The following is a 26,310-nucleotide window of genomic DNA, read 5'->3' on the forward strand; positions in this document are numbered from 1 at the left end:
CTCGGGGATTAGAACCAGCGACCTTTCAGTTACTGGCACAACGCTCTTAACCACTAAGCTACCTGCCGCCCCTGAATATACCAAGGCTAAGGGCTGTTCTTAAGCACAACGCAACGCGGAGTGCCTGGATACAGCCCTTAGCCGTGGTATATTGGCCATATACCACAAACCCCAGAGGTGCCTTATATACAACGGCTGTCAGCCAATCAGAATGCAGGGCTCAAACCAACCAGTTTATAATATATACTTATACCATGGCATTGTTGAATACTCCTTTCTGATTGGCTTGAAGGGCATTCTAGGATGTGCATTAATTCCCTATAAAATATGGTATACTTGCATGGTAGAATTCAATGGCGATTGTTCATTTTTACATGTTTTCTTTGAGCTGCTTTTGAAAGCAAAAGCCGAATTGAAAACAGTATTGGTATTTTCATAATAGCAAGCTAGGACTGATGGTTTGGTTAGCCAAACTAGCAAGTCTGTTTGTTTGGTTACCACGGTAACTACTGTAGCTATCTAGTAAACATGCTAGCTACTTCAGTGGATGTTGAACACATTTCTACCGGCAAATGAACACATGTCTTGTGGCAAATGTGTTAAATTATAGCCATGGTATAAAGGGATAATCAACTCGGGGCTCTGTGTCTTCTCTGGAAAATAATGCAACAAAACTAGCCCATCGTGGAACACACCTTCCACGTTGTTCATTATTTTCCAGAGAACGCATAGCCCTTCGTTGATTATCCGTTACGTATTTTTACGTGTAGGAGAATTAGAGACCTAGGGTGCTTATTTTGATATTATCTGTTTATTTTACTGAATGAATAAGAAATTGGCTTGAATGCGGATGTGTAGTACATGTAAAGTTTGTTTTATATTCTCACTTGACTAATCAATCAACACATTCTTCTCTTTGTACGTCTCAATGTAATATTATTATTTAATGAAATTAAAAATACACTTTTTGTAAAAAAATTAAATAAAAGCATTTCCCTCAAATGCGTTTACCCACTACCGTCAGCAGATGGCGATGTGTGTCTTTCAGACGACGCTGTTATTGTGACGTATAATGTCGTGGACGGGACGCTTCTTCAACAACACCAAGTCAGCCACGGAGATGCAGCCTCTTCAGTAGCTTGCTAGCCAACATAGCCGAAACATTGGAGGTCTTTAGACGCTTTCTGTGTATATTTGCCTCTGTGTTTTAAACAAACTTCTTTCGTTTATAGTAGCTAGATACCCCATTAAATTCCATATTTACGTTGTTAATCCGGTAGCTAGCTGGCTTGCTAAGTTAGCTTAGCACCAGTCTAGTTGTTAATGCTAACTAGCTAGCTAAAATCCCCAACCATGAGCTCACTAAGATACTCCCCCCCTGCTAAAGAAGATGAGGCCTGCTGGACAGAGAAAGAATCTCTGGAGCTGAACATTGTCGTAAAAGAAGAAGATGATGATATTACAGTAAAAGCAGAGGAAGAAGCTTTCAGAATGGAAGAGGAGGCTATCACTATCACATTAAAAGAAGAGGAGGATGTTACAGTGAAAGAAGAGAAAGAACCTTTTGGAGTGAAAGAGGAAGAGGGGGTGGAGGCTGTCATAGTGGAAGAGGAGGAGGTAGAAGCTTTCAGAATTAAAAAGGAGAAAGAGGGGGCTATCACATTGAAAGAAAAAGAGGAGGATGTTCTAGTGAAAGAAGAGAAAGAACCTTTAGGATTGAAAGAGGAAGAGGGGCTGGAGGCTGTCGTAGTGGAAGAGGAGGAGGTAGAAGCTTTCAGAATTAGAAAGGAGAAAGAGGGGGCTATCACATTGAAAGAAAAAGAGGAGGATGTTCCAGTGAAAGAAGAGAAAGAACCTTTAAGAGTGAAAGAGGAAGAGGGGGTGGAGGCTGTCATAGTGGAAGAGGAGGTAGAAGCTTTCAGAATTAAAAAGGAGAAAGAGGGGGATATCACATTGAAAGAAAAAGAGGAGGATGTTCTAGTGAAAGAAGAGAAAGAACCTTTAAGAGTGAAAGAAGAAGAGGGGGTGGAGGCTGTCATAGTGGAAGAGGAGGAGGTAGAAGCTTTCAGAATTAAAAATGAGAAAGAGGGGGATATCACATTGAAAGAAAAAGAAGAGGATGTTCTAGTGAAAGAAGAGAAAGAACCTTTAAGAGTGAAAGAAGAAGAGGGGGTGGAGCCTGTCATAGTGGAAGAGGAGGAGGTAGAAGCTTTCAGAATTAAAAAGGAGAAAGAGGGGGCTATCACATTGAAAGAAAAAGAGGAGGATGTTCTAGTGAAAGAAGAGAAAGAACCTTTAGGAGTGAAAGCAGGAGAGGGGGCTATCTTAAGAAAAGAGGAAGAAGACGTTTTGGGAGTGAAAGACGTGGAAGGAGAGGAGACTGAAGATCTGATTAACACCAGTGAGTAGTCAGTCTGCAGTTGTTGTACTAATGTGTCGTTTTAAAGAGGTATTCTAAAGTTCTACACTTGAATATGTTGTTCTGTACTGTAGGAATTGTTAATGAAGGGGAAATCTGCGTTTGGTACATGCATTTTTTTTATTTTTAAATTAATTATATACATCACCAGTCAAATGTTTAGACACACCTACTCATTCAAGGGTTTTTCTTTATTTTTACAATTGTTTACATTGTAGAATGATAGTGAAGACATCAAAACTATGAAATAACACATGGAATCATGTAGTAACCAAAAAGGTTTTAAACAAATCAAAATATATTTTATATTTGAGATTCTTCAAATAGCCACCCTTTGCCTTGATGACAGCTTTGATCACTCTTGGGATTCTCTCAACCAGCTTCACCTGGAATGCTTTTTCAACAGTCTTGAAGGAGTTCCCATATATGCTGAGCACTTGTTGGCTGCTTTTCCTTCACTCTGCGGTCCAACTCATCCCAAACCATCTCAATTCGTTTGAGGTCGGAGGATTGTGGAGGCCAGGTCATCTGATGCACTCCATCACTCTCCTTCTTGGTAAAATAGCCCTTACACAGCTGGAGATTGTTGGGTCATTGTCCTGTTGAGAAACAAATGCTAGTCCCGCTAAGCCCAAACCAGGTGGGATGGCGTATCGCTGCAAAATGCTGTGGTAGCCATGCTGGTTAAGTGTGCCTTGAATTCTAAATAAATAACACAGTGTCACCAGAAAATCACCCCCACACCATAACAGCTCCTACTCCATGCTTTACGGTGGGAAATACAAATGCGGAGATCATCCGTTCACCGACACTGCGTCTCACAAAGACACTGCGGTTGGAACCAAAAATCTAAAATATGGACTCCAGACCAAAGGACACATTTCCACCGGTCTAATGTCCATTGCTCGTGTTTCTTGACCCAAGCAAGTCTCTTCTTATTATTGGTGTCCTTTAGTAGTGGTTTCTTTGCAGCAATTCAACCATGAAGGCCTGATTCACACAGTCTCCTCTGAACAGTTGATGTTGAGATGTCTGTTATTTCAACTCTGTGAAACATTTATTTGGGTTGCAATTTCTGATGCTGGTAACACTAATGAACTTATCCTCTGCAGCAAAGCCAGTTTCATCATAGCGCTTGATGGGTTTTGCGACTGCACTTGACATTTTCCGTATTGACTGACCTTCATGTCTTAAAGTAATGATGGACTGTCGTTTCTCTTTGCTTATTTGAGCTGTTCTTGCCATAATATGGACTTGGTCTTTTACCAAATAGGGCTATCTTCTGTATACCCTGCTACCTTGTCACAACACAACTGATTGGCTCAAGAAGGAAAGAAATTCCACAAATTAACTTTTAACAAGGCACACCTGTTAATTGAAATGCATCTGGTTATGAAGCTGGTTGAGAGAATGCCAAGGGTGTGCAAAGCTGTCATCAAGGCAAAGGGTGGCTATTTGAAGAATCTCAAATATAAAATATATTTAGATTAGTTTAAAACTTTTTTGGTTACTACATGATTCCATATGTATTATTTCATAGTTTTGATGTCTTCACTATTATTCTACAATGTAAAAAAAATAGTAAAAATAAAGAAAAACCCTTGAAAGAGTAGGTGTATCCAAACTTTTGACTGGGACTGTATAGGCCTGGCCAAATGGTTACTCAACTGTCATACCCCATCAGAACCCACAATATAAGCTTGTTTTACTCCATTGTTTGTAAACAATGTCATTGTAAATTAACACTAGGCTATATCCTCAAATCATGGAGGTAGTTCCATTAGGCTGAAGTCAAGATGATGAGCCATGATATCGTTATTAAAATCGCTATAGAATATTATTATTATTGTTATTATGTTGGGCCAACTTTTAGAATTGTGAATATTGTTCTAATTCTAGACATTGATTAAATGTAGACCACTTTGAAATACATAACATTTAGGAAAATCATCAAGGATAACACAATAAAACTCAAAAACGTATTTCCATTGTGGTCCTTTTGGGGGGGGAGGGGGTACAGCAAGATTAAGCTTACTACAAGCTCTACGCAGACGCAAGATTCGGAGTGTTGCAATGTTTTTCTTCACAAATCCACTCTGGCATTCAACATACTTTTTTACTACCTGAAAATTGAGACACGCAGTATCATTCCATCCGCAACTGTGGGGGCAGTGTTGTCACTTGACTCAACATCAGACTGTTACCATGGTTACTCCATGGATGTTCAGTCTGACCGAAGTTGCCCTAAAAAAGACACAATAGTCTCTACAAGCCAGAATGTTGAATAAAATGATATTTACACGTACTTTACCGGTTGTGCATGCTGTTGGTCCTTTTGGCGGTAGGAGGTGGAGATAGGGTATCCACAGGAAAGTGTTGTTTACCCACATTTTTACGGTGCCGGTAGGTTCTGTTGCTTGTATTTTCAATCTCTTGACGCATCGCACGTGATGCACAATATGTAAGCAATAGCCAAATGTAACCGAATGTAGTCAACCGAGGCACGTTTCCTCGCAATCAGCTGGAAGTGCCTCATGTGTAACTCAGTTGGTAGAGCATGGCGCTTGCAACGCCAGGGTTGTGGGTTTGTTTCCCACGGGGGTCCAGTATGAAAATGTATGCACTCACTAACTGTAAGTTGCTCTGGATAAGAGCGTCTGCTAAATGACTAAAATGTAAAATGTAAGTGTTTGCTGTTCGTTCTGTGGTTCAATTAGGCTCGGCCATATTGTGCAAGTGTCTGTCGCGTGCGAATTGCATCAGTATTGAAAATAAAAAACGGAAATACAAACCGATATACAGATCAGGTCGGGTTGATAACACTTCCCTGTGGATATTTTGTATCAGATTACCCCCGAAATAGGGACAAATAGGTAGACAACAGGTAAAGTAAGTTGAAATGAAGTTCGTTCAACATTCTGACTTGAAATGGGACTGTTCGGGAATGCTGAGCCTACATGTTAGAGACGAGTGTGTAAATATTTCACTTTCAGATTCTAAAAGAGGCATTATTGTCGCTTGGTTCCTTGATCTGATGTATAGGCTGTTCATAGGTTGCACCTCCGTCACTCGGTCGCGTCATGCCATTGTTATGAACGTTCTCAAGCCGCCCTCTATTGGCGGCGCCATAGTGGTGCCCTAAAGTGGTGATAAGCCCAGTCATTCTGGATTGAGGCTAACTACTGTTTAGTCTAAATTACACTATAGTGCCTGGAAATACGATGACATTGCTGAAATAGTAGTCAAATATTTAGTCGGAAACAACTTTGCCAGCATTATCATGTCGTCAAATTGACTTTAGACAGATGGCAATCTTGTCATTAGCTAGCAAAGCTAGTCAAAAATTTCTAGCAATGCTAACATTAGTTAGATAAAATCTGGTGGCCTCCCCTCAATGTTAGGTAGCTAACTAACGTTATACTGCATCTAAAGTCAATCGGGTGACATCAAAATGACAAAAGGTATTCCTACTAATTATTTGCCTCCTTTTGAATGTAATTTTATTTCTAAGCCACTGTAATGCACTTTAGACCAAATCTTCATCAGATCCCAGTGAGGATGCATTGAGTAGAATGTTCAGTCAGGCTTCAGTTCAAAACCAATATTGTGACGAAACATGCAACCCATGAATATAGGCTATTCATCAAAGTAGTCTATTTTGCAGTCAATAGGTATTCAAAGGCACCTATTGGTAAATGGGTAAAGATAAAAAAATAAACATACACTGAATATCCGTTTGAGCATGGTGATGTTATTAATTACACTTTTGGATGGTGTATCAAAACACCCAGTCACATTTTTACATTTACATTTCAGTCATTTAGCAGACGCTCTTATCCAGAGCGACTTACAGTTAGTGAGTGCATAAATTTTTCATACTGGCCCCCCGTGGGAATCGAACCCACAACCCTGGCGTTGCAAGCGCCATGCTCTACCAACTGAGCTACACGGGGCCCAGTCACAACAAAGATACAGACGTCCTTCCTAACTCAGTTACCTGAGAGGAAGGAAACCGCTGAGGGATTTCACCATGAGGCCAATGGTGACTTTAAAACATTTACAGAGTTTAATTGCTGTGATAGGAGAAAACTGAGGATGGATCAACAACATTGTAGGTACTCCACAATACTAACCTAATTGATAGAGTTGAAAAGAAGGAAACCTGTACAGAATAAAAATATTCGAAAACATGTATCCTGTTTGCAACAAGTCACTAAAGCAGGGTTCTTCAATTCCGGTCCTGGAGGGCCGAAACACCTCTGTTTTTCATCCTCTCCTTCTAAATCAGGGGCTAATTCAGACCTGGGACACCAGGTGAGTGCAATTAACTACCAGGTAGACATAAAAAACAGAAGTGTTTCGGCCCTCCAGGACCGGAATTGAAGAACCCTGCACTAAAGTAATACTGCAAAAAATGTGGCTAAGCAATTAACTTTTTGTCCTGAATACAAAGTGTTATGTTTGGGGCAAATCCAATACAACACATTACTGAGTACCACTCTCCATATTTTCAAGCATAGTGGTGGCTGCATCATGTTATGGGTATGCTAGTGCAAATAGTCCGGGTAGCCATGATTAGCTGTTCAGGAGTCTTATGGCTTGGGGGTAGAAGCTGTTGAGAAGTCTTTTGGACCTAGACTTGGCACTCCGGTAACTCTTGCCGTGCGGTAGCAGAGAGAACAGTCTATGACTAGGGTGGCTGGAGTCTTTGACAATTTTGAGGGTCTTCCTCTGACACCGCTTGGTATAGAGGTCCTGGATGGCAGGAAGCTTGGCCCCAGTGATGTACTGGGCCGTACGCACTACCCTCTGTAGTGCCTTGCGGTCGGAGGCCAAGCAGTTGCCATACCAGGCGGGGATGCAACCAGTCAGGATGCTCTCGATGGTGCAGCTGTATAATTTTTTGAGGATCTGAGGACCCATGCCAAATCTTTTCAGTCTCCTGAGGGGGAATAGGCTTTGTCGTGCCCTCTTCACGACTGTCTTGGTGTGTTTGGACCATGATAGTTTGTTGGTGATGTGGACACCAAGGAACTTGAAGCTTGAATGGGGGCGTGCTCAGTCCTATTTTTTTTTTTGTGGAAAGCTCTTAAAGACTTACCCAGAAAGACTCACAGCTGTAATCGCTGCCAATGTGCTTCTACAAAGTATTGACTCAGGGGTGTGAATACTTATGTAAATGAGATTACTGTATTTAATTTCTTTAAAAACAAAAAAAATTGTGAGAAAAAAATATATTTTCCGTTTTGAATTCAGGCTGTATCACAACAAAATTTAGAATAAGTCAAGGGGCATGAATATTTTATGAAGTCGCTGTATTTTGTTTTGAAGTAATATCAAGTAATTACAGGCTATTACAAAATGGTAGAACCTGCTGTAGCAAACTAGCTAGCCATGTGTTTTTTTCTCTGTGACCAAAACATAATGCCGTTCTATTTTTAGCTGATATGGGAATGAATACACAAGCAGCATATCAAACTGGGATGATGTTTTAGGTTACACCGGCAAGTATAAGAATATTTGCCATGTCATAGTTTTTCATTATAAATCTGATTATTTCACATGGAGATGTGGGAAGCTAAAAAGGATAGGTAGCTTCCTATGTTTTTAGCCAGACTAAAGCCAGCTAGCCAGGCTGCCAGTTAGCTATTACTAGCAAGAGAAGGCGACTCTTCCTTGCTTTCACAAAATGAAAAGACAAAAATAGTTGTTTTGCTATTGCACCCTTGTGAATGGGAGTGGGACCGGTGAGGATATCATGTTACCAAAAGGTGTCCGCTACTCCAAAAATCCCACTCCACCCACATGCATGCACACACATAGATCAACAGAGTGAAGCTTGTAGTAACCTTTAGGCAGCAATGGTAGTGGCTATTAACAATGACAGACAAAATGTTTGTTTGTTTCATAAAATGAGCTAATAGTAGTGTTCCATTTCCATAATAAACAACAGTGGACAGGTACATCACCCTTGTCTAATTTACCCCTAATATATATAAAACGATCCTTAATATATACAAGACAATCACAATATAATACACAATAGGCACCAAAAGTCAGCCCATATGCTATCCCAAGCATTTTCTTCTCACCCACATACTGTAGTCTTACGGCTCACTTTTGAGACATGCTACTATTTAGCTATTTTTTCAGAACTTGAAATCGACTATGGAGGTTATGAATTTGAAGTTCTTTGGAAGACTATTCCAAAGAATGGCAGCTGAGTACAAAAAGGTTTCTTTCCCCATACCACTCGCAAATTTGAGAAGAACAATGTCGGTTTCACACCCACTAGTGGAATAGGCTAGCTATGGTTATCGCTGACAAAGTTAAAGTAGTTACATACAGTGCATTCGGGAAAGTATTCAGACCCATTGACTTTTTCAACATTTTGTTATGTTATAGCCTTTTTTTTATATGCCATTTAGCAGATGCTTTTATCCAAAGTGACTTACAGTCATGCGTGCATACATTTTTGTGTATGGGTGGTCCCGGGGATCGAACCCACTACCTTGGCGTTACAAGCGCCGTGCTCTACCAGCTGAGCTACAGAGGACCACATGTATTTTCCTTATCAATCTACACACAATGCCCCATAATGACAAAGCAAAAACAGGTTTTTATCATTTATTAAAAATACAAAACTGAAATATAACATTTACATAAGTATTCAGACCCTTTACTCAGTACTTTGTTGAAGCACCTTTGGCAGCGATTACAGCCTCGAGTCTTCTTGGGTATGACGCCTCAAGCTTGGTACACCTGTATTTGGGGTGTTTCTCCCATTCTTCCCTGCAGATCCTCTCAAGCTCAAGGTTGGATGGGGAGCGTCGCTGCACAGCTATTTTCAGGTCTCTCTAGAGATGTTCAAGTCCGGGCTCTGGCTGGGCCACTCAATGACATTCAGAGACTTGTCCCGAAGCCACTCCTGCATTGTCTTGGTTGTGTGCTTAGGGTCATTGCCCTGTTGGAAGGTGAACCTTCGCCCCAGTCTGAGGTCCTGAGCGCTCTGGAGCAGGTTTTCATCGAGTATCTCTCTGTACTTTGCTCCGTTCGTCTTTTCCTCGATCCTGACTAGTCTCCCAGTCCCTGCCGCTGAAAAACATCCCCACAGCATGATACTGCCACCACCATGCTTCACTGTAGGGATGGTTCCAGGTTTCCTCCAGACGTGATGCTTGGCATTCAGGCCAAAGAGTTCAATCTTGGTTTCATCAGACCAGAGAATCTTGTTTATCATGGTCTGAGAGTCCTTTAGGTGCCTTTTGACAAAATCCAAGCAGGCTGTCATGTGCCTTTTTACTGAGGAGTGGCTTCCGTCTGGCCACTCTACCATAAAGTCCTGATTGTTGGAGTGCTGCAGAGATGGTTGTCCTTCTGGAAGGTTCTCCCATCTCCACAGAGGAACTCTGGAGCTCTGTCAGAGTGACCATCGGGTTCTTGGTCACCTCCCTGACCAAGGCCCTTCTTCCCCGATTGCTCAGTTTTGGCCGGGCGGCCTGCTCTAGGAAGAGTCTTGGTGGTTCCAAACTTCTTCCATTTAAGAGTGATGGAGGCCACTGTGTTCTTGGGGACCTTCAATGCTGCAGACATTTTTTGGTACCCTTCCCCAGATCTGTGCCTCGATACAATCCTTGTCTGAGCTCTACAGACAATTCCTTCGACCTCATGGCTTGGTGTCTGCTCTGACATGCACTGTCAACTGTGGGACCTTACAGTGGGGAGAACAAGTATCTGATACACTGCCGATTTTGCAGGTTTTCCTACTTACAAAGCATGTAGAGGTCTGTAATTTTTATCATAGGTACACTTCAACTGTGAGAGACTGAATCTAAAACAAAAATCCAAAAAATCACATTGTATGATTTTTAAGTAATTAATTTGCATTTTATTGCATGACATAAGTATTTAATACATCAGAAAAGCAGAACTTAATATTTGATACAGAAACCTTTGTTTGCAATTACAGAGATCATACGTTTCCTGTAGGTCTCGACCAGGTTTGCACACACTGCAGCAGGGATTTTGGCCCACTCCTTCATACAGACCTTCTCCAGATCCTTCAGGTTTCGGGGCTGTCGCTGGGCAATACGGACTTTCAGCTCCCTCCAAAGATGTTCTATTGGGTTCAGGTCTGGAGACTGGCTAGGCCACTCCAGGACCTTGAGATGCTTCTTACGGAGCCACTCCTTAGTTGCCCTGGCTGTGTGTTTCGGGTCGTTGTAATGCTGGAAGACCCAGCCACGACCCATCTTCAATGCTCTTACTGAGGGAAGGAGGTTGTTGGCCAAGATCTCGCGATACATGGCCCCATCCATCCTCCCCTCAATACGGTGCAGTCGTCCTGTCCTTCTTCTTCCTCCAAACACGGCGAGTGGAGTTTAGACCAAAAAGCTCTATTTTTGTCTCATCAGACCACATGACCTTCTCCCATTCCTCCTCTGGATCATCCAGATGGTAATTGGCAAACTTCAGACGGGCCTGGCCATGCGCTGGCTTGAGCAGGGGGACCTTGCGTGCGCTGCAGGATTTTCATCCATGACGGCGTAGTGTGTTACTAATGGTTTTCTTTGAGACTGTGGTCCCAGCTCTCTTCAGGTCATTGACCATGTCCTGCTGTGTAGTTTTGGGCTGATCCCTCACCTTCCTCATGATCATTGATGCCCCATGAGGTGAGATCTTGCATGGAGCCCCAGACCGAGGGTGATTGACCGTCAACTTGAACTTCTTCCATTTTCTAATAATTGCGCCAACAGTTGTTGCCTTCTCACCAAGCTGCTTGCCTATTGTCCTTTAGCCCAACCCATCCTTGTGCAGGTCTACAATTTTATCCCTGATGTCCTTACACAGCTCTCTGGTCTTGGCCATTGTGGAGAGGTTGGAGTCTGTTTGATTGAGTTTGTGGACAGGTGTCTTTTATACAGGTAACGAGTTCAAACAGGTGCAGTTAATACAGGTAATGAGTGGAGAACCGGAGGGTTTCTTAAGAAAAAACGAACAGGTCTGTGAGAGCCGGAATTCTTACTGGTTGGTAGGTGATCAAATACTTATGTCATGCAATAAAATGCAAATTAATTACTTAAAAATCATACAATGTGATTTTCTGGATTTCTGTTTTAGATTCCGTCTCTCACAGTTGAAGTGTACCTATGATAAAAATTACAGACCTCTACATGCTTTGTAAGTAGGAAAACCTGCAAAATCGGCAGTGTATCAAATACTTGTTCTCCCCACTGTATATACAGCGAGGGAAAAAAGTATTTGATCCCCTGCTGATTTTGTACGTTTGCCCACTGACAAAGACATGATCAGTCTATAATTTTAATGGTAGGTTTATTTGAACAGTGAGAGACAGAATAACAACAACAAAAATCCAGAAGAACTTATGTCAAAAATGTTATTTATTGATTTGCATTTTAATGAGGGGAAATAAGTATTTGACCCCTCTGCAAAACATGACTTAGTATTTGGTGGCAAAACCCTTGTTGGCAATCACAGAGGTCAGACGTTTCTTGTAGTTGGCCACCAGGTTTGCACACATCTCAGGAGGGATTTTGTCCCAATCCTCTTTGCAGATCTTCTCCAAGTCATTAAGGTTTCGAGGCTGACGTTTGGCAACTCGAACCTTCAGCTCCCTCCACAGATTTTCTATGGGATTAAGGTCTGGAGACTGGCTAGGCCACTCCAGGACCTTAATGTGCTTCTTCTTGAGCCACTCCTTTGTTGTCTTGGCCGTGTGTTTTGGGTCATTGTCATACTGGAATACCCATCCACGACCCATTTTCAATGCCCTGGCTGAGGGAAGGAGGTTCTCACCCAAGATTTGACGGTACATGGCCACTTCCATCGTCCCTTTGATGCGGTGAAGTTGTCCTGTCCCCTTAGCAGAAAAACACCCCCAAAGCATAATGTTTCCACCTCCATGTTTGACGGTGGGGATGGTGTTCTTGGGGTCATAGGCAGCATTCCTCCTCCTCCAAACACGCCGAGTTGAGTTGATGCCAAAGAGCTCGATTTTGGTCTCATCAGACCACAACACTTTCACCCAGTTCTCCTCTGAATCATTCAGATGTTCATTGGCAAACTTCAGACGGGCCTGTATATGTGTTTTGTTGAGCAGGGGGACCTTGCGGGCGCTGCAGGATTTCAGTCCTTCACGGCATAGTGTGTTACCAATTGTTTTCTTGGTGATTATGGTCCCAGCTGCCTTGAGATCATTGACAAGATCCTCCCGTGTAGTTCTGGGCTGATTCCTCACCGTTCTCATGATTATTGCAACTCCACGAGGTGAGATCTTGCATGGAGCCCCAGGCCGAGGGAGATTGACAGTTATTTTGTGTTTCTTCCATTTGCAAATAATCGCACCAACTGTTGTCACCTTCTCACCAAGCTGCTTGGCGATGGTCTTGTAGCCCATTCCTGCCTTGTGTAGGTCTACATCTTGTCCCTGACATCCTTGGAGAGTTCTTTGGTCTTGGCCATGGTGGATAGTTTGGATTCTGATTGATTGATTGATTCTGTGGACAGGTGTCTTTTATACAGGTAACAAGCTGAGATTAGGAGCACTCCCTTAAAGAGTGTGCTCCTAATCTCAGCTCGTTACCTGTATAATAGACACCTGGAAGCCAGAAATCTTTTTGATTGAGAGGGGGTCAAATACTTATTTCCCTCCATTAAAATGCAAATCCATTTCTAACATTTTTCACATGAGATTTTCTGGATTTTTTTGTTGTTATTCTGTCTCTCACTGTTCAAATAAACCTACCATTAAAATTATAGACTGATCATTTCTTTGTCATTGGGCAAACGTACAAAATCAGCAGGGGATCAAATACTTTTTTCCCTCACTGTAGACAGGTGTGTGCCTTTCCAAATCATGTCCAATCAAGTTGTAGAAACATCTCAAGGATGATAAATGGAAACAGGATGCACCTGAACTCGAGTCTCATGGCAAAGGGTCTGAATACTTACGTAAATAAGGTATTTCTGTTTTTTATTTTTAATACATGTGCAAACATTTCTAAAAAAACTGTTTTCGCTTTGTCATTATATGGGGTATTGTGTGTAGATTGATGAGGATTTGTATTTATTTAATCCTAATTAAAGGCTGTAATGTAACAATGTGGAAAAAGGGAAGCGGTCTGAATACTTTCCGAATGCACTGTATACCTCACTTGCCACCCGTAATAAGATTGTAATTTGTATGTTAACAAAGTATATTAGAATGTTCATCTGACTCCATAAAGATGATTTAGCAATATATACGGTAATATACTGTAGTTGAGTTACAGTAACAGGTTATCAGGAAATGACTAAGCATTTTCTATATCAAAAGCAAATATTTTATTAACATTGTAAAATGAATTGATTCACATACAAGGCATAAACTTAAGTTACAAGGCAATACTATCATTAACAAAACATTAAGTATCTAATTATCAGAGAGGGATAGAGAGACAAATAAACATGGCTTGTGCCATGGCCCATAGCTCATGGTAGAGAGGGAGAAGACAGAGAGTGTATCTCACTACAGCAGGTCAGGAACAAAGATAAAAAAAAAAGAGACAATGAATCTGAGATCCTTTTATAATATCTGACTGTTTGGAATCCAAATCTGAGTTGTTGACCAGTAGCATTACTGTTCAGTTAACCTCCAATCACATCATCAGACCTACAGGATGTAAAGACAACTGCACCACTTGCTTCACAGAGGTGTGATGAAATGGGGGATGTGGAGAGCAACACAGAGACGGCTAAATTCCTGAGAAGACAATAAAACCTTTTGCGTAGTGTTGATATAATTAAGTTTGGGTTTGGGCCGGCCTACACCACCCTTCTTATCCAGAAATTATGAAATTCTGGCCAGAAACCTGATTTTATGGTTAACTTTGGAGAAAACTTGTGCCATGCTCTCCCCTAGCACACATCCAATATAATTAACCGAGTCTTTAGCTGTGACTACTGTGTCACCTTTTACTTAAAGCCTACAACTCAGTTTCACTTTGGACCCGTACAAGATGTACTTTGTTTTTCCAAGGTGGAGTGACAGCTTAATGTCATGTATTCATTTACTGACATTCAGAAGTTGTGCACTCAATTACATTTTTGTCTTTGTGGGAAACCAACATTGCAGAATCATCTGCATAGAGCAAAAGGTCACATGTACAGGAACATGCAGATTTCACATCATTTATATACAATACAAATTAAAGTGGACCCAGCACACTCCCTTGGGGTACCCTGCAGTTCAATGTTTTGGGTTGAGAGAGGGTCCCATCCACATCCACTATCTGTTTTCTTCCTTGCAGATAAAGCTGTGGGCAATTCCATGGTAGATTTTTTACTTAAAATGTATGCCAAACAAAAACCATTGATTTCAAAGTTTAACAAACCATACAACTCTATGCACACTGACTACTTTAAAAAATGTACACTGAACATTTTACAAAAACACATTTACTGGAAGAACTGTCCAGATGCAAAGTTTGGTAACAATTTCGGTAAAATCTCCCTCCAGATTTAAGATTCAAAGATGTCTGCAGAACAAATGGGGTGTCCACCTTGCACATGAGAAAATCACTTTTGGTTATTGAACTACAGTAAGTGAAGTGGATTTACACCCTGTAACAGAATTGCAGTAATGGAATTTCATCATGGGTCCCTGATCTGTACTACACAGAAATGCATAATTATGGATATGAATGTCATTCTCTTCCTGGTGACGTATCCTAAATAGGTACACAAAGGTAGAAATATGCAATATCCTCCTTTGCATATGTGGGTATTATTTCACACTGGCTATTATTTTAGGGAGTGGCTCCTTATCCGTTACCGGATCTTTTATTTCTGAAGCTCCATATCCGTCAGTGTGCAAATTCTCGCAGTATCTCGCGGGAATTTGGGACTTCAGTCATCATGGCAAAACTGGATTAGATACAGCTAGTTCAGAGGTAAATGCCAAAAAGATGATATTCGCAATGTCACTAAGCAAAAATAAAATAAAATAAAACTGCAATTGCCACTACAATGTCAAAACATGATTTTCAGTACCATTTGCTTGATTTTGCGGACCCAAAACTATGGTGTATCATCATTAGCTAGCTATCTAATGTTAGCATCCTAGTGACGCTAGCGTTAGCTACCTAGCTAGCAAGCTCTAGTCTAGTCCAATGGAAACCGATGCAACCCTGCTGGCTACGTGGCTAGCTAGATGACCAGTGGTGACAGTGAGGTCCATATATGAGATTCAAGGCTCTAATAAGTGCCATCGTGCCGAAATAGCAAAGCAAATACAGTTTGATGACCTGGCCAAGTTAACTAGTAAGGTATACCAGTTATCAAAGAGGATGTTAGCTAGCTCTAGCTAGCTAACATAATTATTCATACCCCTGAGTCAATACTTTGTAGAAGCACCTTTAGCAGCGATTACGACTGTGAGTGTTTCCGGGTAAGTCTCTAAGAGCTTTCCACACCTGGATTGTGCAACATTTGCCCATTATTCTTTTCAAAATTCCATAAACTCTGTCAAATTGGTTGTTGATCATTGCTAGACAACCATTTTCAGGTCTTGCCATAGATTTTCAAGCAGATTTAAGTCAAAATTGTAAATCGGCCACTCAGGAACATTCACTGTCTTCTTGGTAAGCAACTCCAGTGTAGATTTGGCCTTGTGTTTTAGGTTATTGTCCTGCTGAAAGGTGAATTAATCTGAGAGTGTTTGGTGGAAAGCAGACTGAACCAGATTTTCCTCTAGGATTTTGCCTGTGCTTAGCTCCATTCCATTTATTTTTTATCCTGAAAAACTCCACAGTCCTTAATGATTATAAACATACCCATAACATGATGCAGCCACCACTATGCTTGAAAATAAGGAGAGTGGTACTCAGTAATGTGTTGTATTGGATTTGCCCCAAACATAACACTTTGTATTCAGGACAAAACGTTAATTGCTTTGTCAAATTTTTTGCAGTATTACTTTAGTGCCTTGTTGCAAACAGGATGCATGTTTTTGAATATTTGTATTCTGTACAGGCTTCCTTCTTTTCACTCGGTCAATTATGTTAGTATTGTGAAGCAATTTGATCTGTGGGTATACGATGACACTTAGTGGTCGTATGGTTGATTTCCTCCTAACCATCATTTGTATCTCCCCCTCGCTATTCACTGTTTGTTGTGATCTTGTAGGTCCCTGAAAACAGACTCCACTTCTTTCCTGTGCAAGAACTACAAGCCAAATGTCAGAGAATTTGTGGACTAATATGCAATGTATTGAAATATATTTTATTGTATGCATTTTTTATGCAATAGTAAGATGTATAGCTAATGGAGATGACACATCTACTTAGCTACTTTACAGTTTACAACATGCTTGCTCATAGCTACAGTGCCTTCAGAAAGTATTCACACCCCTAGACTTTTTCCACATTTTGTTGTGTTACAGCCTGAATTTAAAATGGATTAAATTGTTGTTGTTTTTTATGTTACTGGCCTACACACAATACCCCATAATGTCAAAGTGGAATTATATTTTTAGAAATGTTTACAAATTAATTAAAAATAAAAAGATTAAATGTCTTGAGTCATTAAGTTTTCAACCCTTTTGTTATGGCATGGTTAAATAAGTTCAGGAGTAAAAATGTGCTTAACAAGTCACAATAAGTTGCATGGACTCACTGTGTGCAATAATAGTGTTTTTAACATTATTTTTAAAATACAACCCCCTCTCTGTACCCCACCAGATAATTTTAAGGTCCCTCAGTCGAGCAGTTTCAAGCACAGATTCAACCACAAAGACCAATGACGTTTTCCAATGGTTCGCAAAGAAGGGCACCTATTGGTAGATGGGTTAAAAAAAATAACAGAACATCCCTTTTGAGCATGGTGCCGTTATTAATTACACTTTGGATGGTGTATCAATATACCGAGTCACTAAAACGATACAGGCGCCTATCCTAACTCAGTTGCCGGAGAGGAAGGAAACCGCTCAGGAATTTCACCATAGTGAATGGTGATTTTAAAACATTTACAGAGTTTAATGGCTGTGATAGGAGATAACTGAGGATGGATCAACAACATTGTAGTTACTCCACAATACTAACATAAATGACAGAGTGAAAAGAAGGAAGCCTGTACAGAATTAAAAAATATTCCAAAACCTTCATCCTGTTTGCAATAAGGCACTAAAGTAAAACTGCAAAAAGAAAATGCCCAGAGATGTATTTTTGTCCTGAATACAAAGTGTTATGTTTGGTGCAAATCCAATACAACACATCACTGAGTACCACTCTTCATATTTTCAAGCATGGTGGTGGCTGCATCATGTTATTGGTATACTTGTTATCGGCAAGGGAGTTTTTTTGGTTAAAAATAAAGGGAATAGAGCTAAGCACAGACAAAATCCTAGAGGAAAACTTGGTTCAGTCTACTCTGCAACAGACACTTGGAGACAAATTCACCTTTCAGCAGGACAATTACCTGAAACACAAGGCCAAATCTACACTGGCGTTGCTTACCAAGACGACATTGAAATTTCCTGATTGGCCTAATTACAGTTTTGACTAAAATCTGCTTGAAAATCTATGGCAAGACTTGAAAATGTCTGTCTAGCAATGATTAACAACTAACTTGACAGAGTTTGAAGATTATTTTTAAATAATAATGGGCAAATATTGTACAATACAGGTGTGCAAAGATCTTAGAGACTTACCCAGAAAGACTCACAGCTGTAATCGCTGCCAAAGGTGATTCTAACATGTATTGACTCATGGGGTTGAATACTTATCTAATCAAGATATATTAGAGTTTTTAATTAAAAGAAAAGTAAAACATTTTCTTCCACTGACATTAGTGTTTTGTGTAGATCGTTGACAAAAAAATTACAATTAAATCCATTTTAATCCCACTTTGTAACACATCAAAATGTGAAGAAGTCAAGGGGTGTGAATACTTTCTGAAGGTACTGTAAGTTGAGTCGATGTCCGCGCCCCGCGGAAATCTAGTTAGCGTAATAATAAAAATCCCAATCAAAGTCTGTCTGTTTAAGCTATAGATATGTTTTTTTGCATGGGCTGCGTCTTAATCCACCGCGTCTGCCGAGGTCGGCCTTCCACATCTGCGGTGGAAGGTGGCAGAGCTACAGCGGTGTTTGTCAGACCAGGAGACATCCCGAAAATCGGTCTTCTCACGAAACGTCTGTAGCGTCCGAACAGTTTGGCCTATACAAGTTTTGCTCTACGACCCCCACAAGCGTCAGGGGACTCGTCTGAAGTCGGTACCGCCAATCTGCCAACTTCTGTCTGTAGCTTCTGAACAGTTTGGGCTAAACACTAATATGACCCCACCATCGAAAGGTGAGACTCTCACGAACACGTACATGTTGGTTTTGCTCTAGGTCACCCACAAGCCTCACAAGACTCGTCTGAAGGTAGCCTGGTATCATAAAAAAAATTATGGAAGTATACAGTTTATTAGGTACACCCATCTAGTACCGGGTCGGACCCCCCTTTGCCTCCAGAACAGCCTGAATTCTTCGGGGAATGGAAACGTTGCTCAATTGATATCAAGGGACCTAATGTGTGCCAGGAAAACATTCCCCACACCATTACACCACCAGCACCAGCCTGTATCGTTGACACCAGGCAGGATTGGGCCATGGACTCATGCTGTTTACGCCAAATCCTGACTCTGCCATCAGCATGACCCAACAGGAACCGGATTCGTTGGACCAGGCGATGTTTTTCCATTCCTCAATTGCCCAGTGTTGGTGATTGCGTGCCCACTGGAGCCACTTCTTCTTGTTTTTAGCTGATAGGAGTGGAACCCTGTGTGGTCATCTGCTGCATTAGCCCATCCATGACAAGGACCAACAAGTTGTGCGTTCCGAGATGCCGTTCTGCACACCACTGTTGTACTGCACCGTTATTTGCCTGTTTGTGGCCGCCTGTTAGCTTGCACGATTCCTTTGTCCTCTCATCAACGAGCTGTTTTCGCCCACAAGACTGCCGTTAACTGGATGTTTTTTGTTTGTCGCACAATTCTCGGTAAGCCCCAAGGCACTGTTGTGCGTGAAAAGCCCAGGAGGCCGGCCGTTTCTGAGATAATGGAACCGTCGCGCCTGGCACCGACGATCATACCACACTCAGTTGCTTAGGTCACTCGTTTTGCCCATTTTAAAATTCAATCGAACAGTAACTGAATGCCTCGATGCCTGTCTGCCTGCTTTATATAGCAAGCCACGGCCACGTGAGTTACTGTCTGTATATGGAAGTACTTTAGTGCCAATAAAACACCAGTCTCAACGTCAACAGTGAAGTGGCGACTCCGGGATGCTGACCTTCAAGGCAGAGTTGCAAAGAAAAAGCCATATCTCAGACTGGCCAATAAAAATAAAAGATTAAGAAAGGCAGTCTGAGATATGGCTTTTTCTTTGCAACTCTGCCTAGAAGGTCAGCCTCCCGGAGTCGCCTCTTCACTGTTGACGTTGAGACTGGTGTTTTGCGGGTACTATTTAATGAAGCTGCCAGTTGAGGACCTGTGAGTCGTCTGTTTTTCAAACTAGACACTCTAATGTATTTGTCCTCTTGCTCAGTTGTGCACCGGGGCCTCCCACTCCTCTTTCTATTCTGGTTAGAGCCAGTTTGCGCTGTTCTGTGAAGGGAGTAGTACACAGCGTTGTACGAGATCTTCAGTTTCTTGGCAATTTCTCGCATGGAATAGCCTTCTTTCTCAGAACAAGAATAGACTGACGAGTTTCAGAAGAAATGTATTTGTTTCTGGCCATTTTGAGCCTGTAATCGAACCCACAAATGCTGATGCTCCAGATACTCAACTAGTCTCAAGAAGGCCAGTTTTATTGCTTCTTTAATCTGCACAACAGTTTTCAGCTGTGCTAACATAATTGCAAAAGGGTTTTCTAATGATCAATTAGCCTTTTAAAATTATAAACTTGGATTAGCAAACAGAATGTGCCATTGGAACACAGGACTGATGGTTGCTGATAATGGGCCTCTGTACGCCAATGTAGATATTCTATTAAAAATCAGCCGTTTCCAGCTACAATAGCCATTTACAACATTAACAATGTCTACACTGTATTTCTGATCAATTTGATGTTATTTTAATGGACAAAAAAATTGCTTTTCTTTCAAAAACAAGGACATTTCTAAATGACCCCAAACTTTTGAACGGTAGTGTAGTCCATATTTTAGAGCACACTATAAGGAGTATAATGACACCAAGAGGTTGTCTGTATCATGTACGGTTCACGGATCGTAGTGTCTTACAGGAGGCATGTATAGGTCTAAAAAGCAAACCCTGCCCATCCAGTGAACCAGGCCAGCTTAATCAAGTCCCCTCATGGTTAAAACATTAATTTTGATCTCATGCATGGTCGGTCCTTGCATCCCTAGCTCTGTCTATGAATTTGAGGGGTTACATTTCTCAAACCCCATCTCACAGCTATGTACCAAAACAGAATGCAGAATGCCTCTAAGTCTAGTAGCCTACCAAATAACAATAATGTACACTTAAAATGTAGCCTATACTGACTAGGCTATTTATCCATTAGGCCTAATGAATGCATAACAACATTCAAGTTCAATCAAGTGTTTTTATTGGCCTACAAAGCTCTACAGCCACTCTGTGATTACACATTCTGCTCTTTTATTGATGGATCTAGTCTAGATTAAACCTCATAGGAAGACAGTTTTATCATGTGGCGGTTTCATTCAGATCTTTCTGCTTAACTAAATACTCTGTTTGTCTTTGGTAGGAGAGAGACCAGACTCTCACTCTGACAGCGGGAAGAGTCCTTCAGGGGAACCAGACCCAGAGACACCCAAACCAGCGAGACGACGTCAATGCTTCCAGTGCGGAAAGAGTTTTACCTGGATAGGAAGCCTGAAAAGGCATGAAAGAATACACACAGCAGGGAGGAAGACCTACCACTGCTCACAGTGTGGAAAAAGTTTTACTCAGTTAGTGAGCCTGAAAATACACAAGAGAATACATACAGGAGAGAAGCCTTTCCAATGTTCCCACTGTGGAAAGAGTTATACCCGGATAGGGAGCCTGAAAAGGCATGAAGGAATACACACAGCAGGGAGGAAGACCTACCACTGCTCTCAGTGTGGAAAGAGTTTTACTGAGTTATGGAGCCTCAAAAAACATGAGAGAATACATACAGGAGAGAAGCCTTTCCTATGTTCCCAGTGTGGAAAGAGTTTTACCCAGATAGGGAGCCTAAAAGTGCACGAGAGGACACACACAGGAGCACAGCCTTTCCAGTGTTCCCACTGTGAAAAGAGTTATACCCGTTTAGGGAGCCTGAAAATGCATGAAGGAATACACACAGGAGAAATGGCCTACCACTGCTCCCAGTGTGGAAAGAGATTTGTACGATCACATGACCTAAAATCACATGAGAGGACACACACAGGAGAAAAGCCTTACCACTGCTCTCAATGTGGAAGGACATTTACCATTTTAGGGAACCTGAAAAGGCACGAAGGAATACACACAGGAGAAAAGCCCTACCAATGCTCCCAGTGTGGAAAGAGATTTTTACAATCACAGGACCTAAAATCGCATGGGAGGACACACACAGGAGAAAAGCCCTACCACTGCTCCCACTGTGGAAAGAGTTTTACTCAGTTAGGGAGCCTAAAAATACATAAGAGAATACACTCTGGAGAGAAGACATACCACTGCTCTCATTGTGAAAAGACATTTTCCCGGTCAGAGGACCTGAAATCACATGAGAGAATAGAGAGGCTGTGTTCTGACTTATGTTTTTGACTGAGGATTTGCATTTTTGTTTAGGCCACATTAAATCATATGGTTTATATGAAATCATATTGTTTTTTAATCTCTAGACATGATCATGTCTAAAATCAGATTAAATATTTTAAATGTGTATTTTGTTTTAACCCTTCGATGTTGTCATTATATTATTTGGATATTGCAAAATGTAAATGGTTATATACAGTAGATGGAGTTTTGCATTTATTGATTCTAACTTTGAAAACTAATTTGATTTGGATATTGCTAAATGAATTTGATTGGATATATGAATTGGATATTACAAAATGAATTTGATTATATGATTTGGATATTGCAAAATGTAAAGTATTAAATTGATGAATAAAATGTGCATTTCTAGATTCTAAACTTGAAACCTCTTGAATTTACTTGTTTTGTTTCATTTAGTTAATTTGTGTACTAGTCGTCAAGCTAAAGTTGTATGAAAATGTGTTGAGGTTGTTCTGAGATGATAATTTTATTGACAAGTTGTTGACATGAAAAACATTCACTACCTCATGAAATTTCCCATCAGTATTATTCTACCATGTCAGAAAAAACACAGGTGGGTCGTTCCACCAATTCAGTGGCTTTGGAGAAGTGTAACTTGGTTAGAAATATATATATATATGTTTGATTTCACCTAATTTTAACATTCTATCTTAAAGCATACATGTTCAACTTCATAAAAAAAAAGTATTTTTCCCCCTTTAAGAGGTTACATTTAAATACAAAATCACTATAGTAAGTGCCAAATAAAGTAACAGAGTTGACCGTAAAACCTCGGTTGACGATTCCCCTTCTGGCAATTGAATGCAAGCTTCAAAAAACCAAAACATTCAAACGTTAAAACATTTCTAGCCTGTCTATCTATGGGTAACAGAGTTGTGTTATGCTCGACCCACTCAGTTTTCCACCACAAAACACCTGAAAATGGCCAAAGAGAGTAGAACCAGCTCACCTGCTTTTACTCTAGATTTGACCATTCGATGTTCAATGTTTCTTTTGAAATAAAATAGTCTCACCATATTAAGTTCACGTAACAGGTTTGACCTTAAAATGAGGGACAGATGTCAATGAATCACTAATCACATGAAATAAATAATCTTCAGAAATGACTTTGTCAAAGCAACAAAATAACTACAGTGATGGTGAAACATTTGGGGATTAAGTGGGTTAAAATCTTCCTAGAAGTGACACAAGGTTTGACAGAGGGACATGTCAAAGTGCTGAATTTTGGCACTTTAGCAAGCCTTTATATTACAAATGAGATTTATTGAATTCTCCATGTGGTCTATATTAAAGGGCACATCATATTTAATATAACAGGCTTTTGAAAATTAAATATTTGTGCACAATTTCTACATAAAATATCAAAGGCGCTCTTTGTGGATCGACCCAGGTGCTGATTGTAAAAAGGGTTTGATTAATGCAACATATTTTTTCTGCATAGAAATAAAAAGTGGAATGCCACTATTGAACATTTATTATATACATCTACATCTATGTATTGTTACACCATGTAGGAGCAGTATAGGCCTAGGTGCTTATTTTGACATATGTATAGAATTAGGAATTAGAATACTAGAATGGACATGAACTTTCTTATGATGGTCCAAAGGTCAACTATGGCCAGTGCTGTGATAGGTTATTGTGTATAACAATGAATGTAAAGAATGTATCTGCACTGTGTGTTAGCTAGCTAGCCAGACAGTTTCAGAGGAATGATTCCAAAAAAAATTCTAATAACTGCCAATATGCCAACATTCCATTCAAACAATGAGCCATACACTGGCTCAAATCAGTTGATGATAGGACTTAGACAAGTTGTAAATGCAACAAGTACTGATATTGTATCATATAATAGCACTCACAGCTTTCCAAGAAAATAAATGCTGATATATTTATGGTCTGTTTACATATATTGTAGAGGCTATTTATACAAAAACAAATGGTATAAGACCCTTATAAACTGTATTTATAATTATATGACAATATTTTAGGTTGACTATAATTCCATTACACAATTTCTGATACATCACATGCCTTACTTTTATTTTACTGCATAAGTAAAAGCAGGAAATGCATCACCTATGCCTCTACTGCCGTTAATTCAAATTAGAATGGTTTTGGATTTCTCCCTGTCCAAGATGGCTGCCATTTTCGCCCCATTATGGAACTTTGAGGGTTTATGACATAGCCCCTCTAGTAATTTAATAGGATCTCTGTGATTATTTATCTGTTTGTTTGATTGAATGAATTAATAAGATACAGTATTGCCTTAAATGCAGATGTGTAGTGGATGTAAAGTTAGTTTTATTCTCAATCATTAAAAATATGCACTAAGCAATCAACACATCCTTCTTTTTGTTGGTCTCAATTTGATATTATATAATGAAAGACATTTAAAAATAAACTTTTGTTTGGAAAAAATATATTTTCCCTCAACTGCGTTTCCCACTCCAGTCAGCAGATGGCGATGTATGTATTTCAGGCGATGCTGCCAATGTGACGTTGTAAATCGCTCTAAGAGCGTCTGCTAAATGACGTAAATGTAATCTAGTGGACGGAACGCTAGTCAGCCACCTCGGTAGCTTGCTAGCCAACATAGAATAAACATTGGAGCTCTTTAGGCGCTTTCGTGTATATTAGCCACTCTGCTTTAAATACACGTATGTCGTCTAGCTAGTTACCCCTTTTAATTGCATATGAACGTTGCTAGAAGCTAGCTAGCTGGATAGGTCAGACAGCATGAGCGAATAGCCTAGTGTTAGGCTTACGTACTAGCTAGCTAAAATTCCCGACCATGAGCGCAATAAGATACTCCCCCCCTGCTAAAGTAAAGGGGGTCTGCTGGACGGAGGAAGAAGCTCTGGGGCTGAATATTGTCGTGAAAGAGGAGAAGGAAGAGGAGGATGTCACCGTAAAAAATGAAGTAACGTTAGATGGTGAGGTTGTTACAGTGAAAGAGGAAGAAGTTACAGTGAAAGAAGAGGAAGACGCGTTCAGAGTGAAAGAGGAGAATGCAGTGTTTTCGGTGAAGAAAGATGGAGAGATAACTGTCATATTGAAAGAGGAGGAAGAAGAAAAGACTGGAGATCTGATTAACACAAGTAAGTAGCTACTGTCTTAAACGGGTACAAAGTTGTTGAACTAATGTGTGTTTTAAAGCAGCATTCTACTGAAGTTCTACACATGTTGTTCTGTACTGTAGAAATTGTTAAAGCTAAACTGTAAGATGTGTATACCAACCGAGTTGGCCACCAACAAAATGGATGAATCAAATGCATAAATTACATTGATATTACAATCCATTTTTATAGAACTCTGCTCAGCCTAAAAACATGACATTCCATGAGAGCAAGATTAGATTTGAAGCTCTACATTATTAGTATCATTATTATTATTATTATTATTATTATTATTATTATTATTATTATGGGTGAGCGAACCTATTATTTTTGATTGAATTATTTTTATTAGGGGTGCCGGTAGCTACAGATTGTTACACCAGATAATGTGATTTAACCAAACATTTTTGGTATCCATTACTGGGAGTTACAGGATAGGTACTGTTTGGTGTAGCACAGATAATTTTTGACCAATGATGATACTATCTTCATTCTCAATTCAGCCAAACATGTATCTTCTGAAATGTGTCCAGTTGCAGGTGGTGCGTTTGAATTTATACTGAACAAAAATATAAACGCAACATGTAAAGTGTTGGTCCCATGACAATTGAATGGCGCCGGAGGAGATGGATGCCTTTTTACGGGCTCCTAACCAATTGTGCTATTGTGTGTGGGTTTTTTTCACGTTATTTGTAACTTATTTTCTACATAATGTTTCTGCCAAAGTCTCTTATGACCGAAAAGAGCTTCTGGATATCAGGACAGCGATTACTCACCTCGTACTGGACAAAGATTTTTTCTTCAATGAGTCGGACGCAAAGGATGTTCCCAAATCCCCTTCATTCGCATGAGAAAGAGACGGAGATATCGGGGACGTAGGTCGGGGTGCCTTGTAAGGATCCGACGGCGAGTGGGTAATCTGCCTCTACCATCAGTCCTATTAGCCAACGTACAATCACTGGA

The 26,310-nt window shown here is 40.4% G+C and overlaps 2 protein-coding genes across 2 annotated transcripts in view; both read left to right on the plus strand.

Moving 5' to 3' along the window:
* The first annotated feature begins 1,121 nt into the window (after positions 1-1,121).
* Positions 1,122-22,581, plus strand: LOC311113916 (uncharacterized protein). The gene is made up of 2 exons (XM_084157129.1): positions 1,122-2,401; positions 21,189-22,581. The coding sequence occupies exons 1-2, from the start codon at positions 1,354-1,356 to the stop codon at positions 22,211-22,213; spliced, it is 2,073 nt and encodes a 690-aa protein (XP_084013255.1). The 5' UTR covers positions 1,122-1,353; the 3' UTR covers positions 22,214-22,581.
* Positions 22,582-24,761: 2,180 nt separating this feature from the next.
* Positions 24,762-26,310, plus strand: part of LOC311133214 (interferon regulatory factor 9-like) — a gene marked incomplete at its 3' end in the record, with an annotated part of 53,533 nt that continues 51,984 nt past the window's right edge. The window contains exon 1 of the mRNA XM_084166702.1: positions 24,762-25,329. Coding sequence (XP_084022828.1) covers positions 25,023-25,329 — 307 coding nt within the window. The 5' untranslated portion in view covers positions 24,762-25,022. The remainder of the gene's footprint in view (positions 25,330-26,310) is intronic.

Source organism: Coregonus lavaretus (assembly GCF_964263955.1).
Source record: "Coregonus lavaretus genome assembly, chromosome: 1".
In the NCBI taxonomy this organism is placed as follows: domain Eukaryota; kingdom Metazoa; phylum Chordata; class Actinopteri; order Salmoniformes; family Salmonidae; genus Coregonus; species Coregonus lavaretus.

Coding starts and splice junctions, on each gene's coding strand:
- LOC311113916 (XM_084157129.1), top strand. CDS start 1,354: ATGAGCTCACTAAGATACTCCCCCCCTGCTAAAGAAGATGAGGCCTGC. Junction 2,402..21,188: donor TGAAGATCTGATTAACACCA/GTGAGTAGTCAG, acceptor TGTCTTTGGTAG/GAGAGAGACCAGACTCTCAC.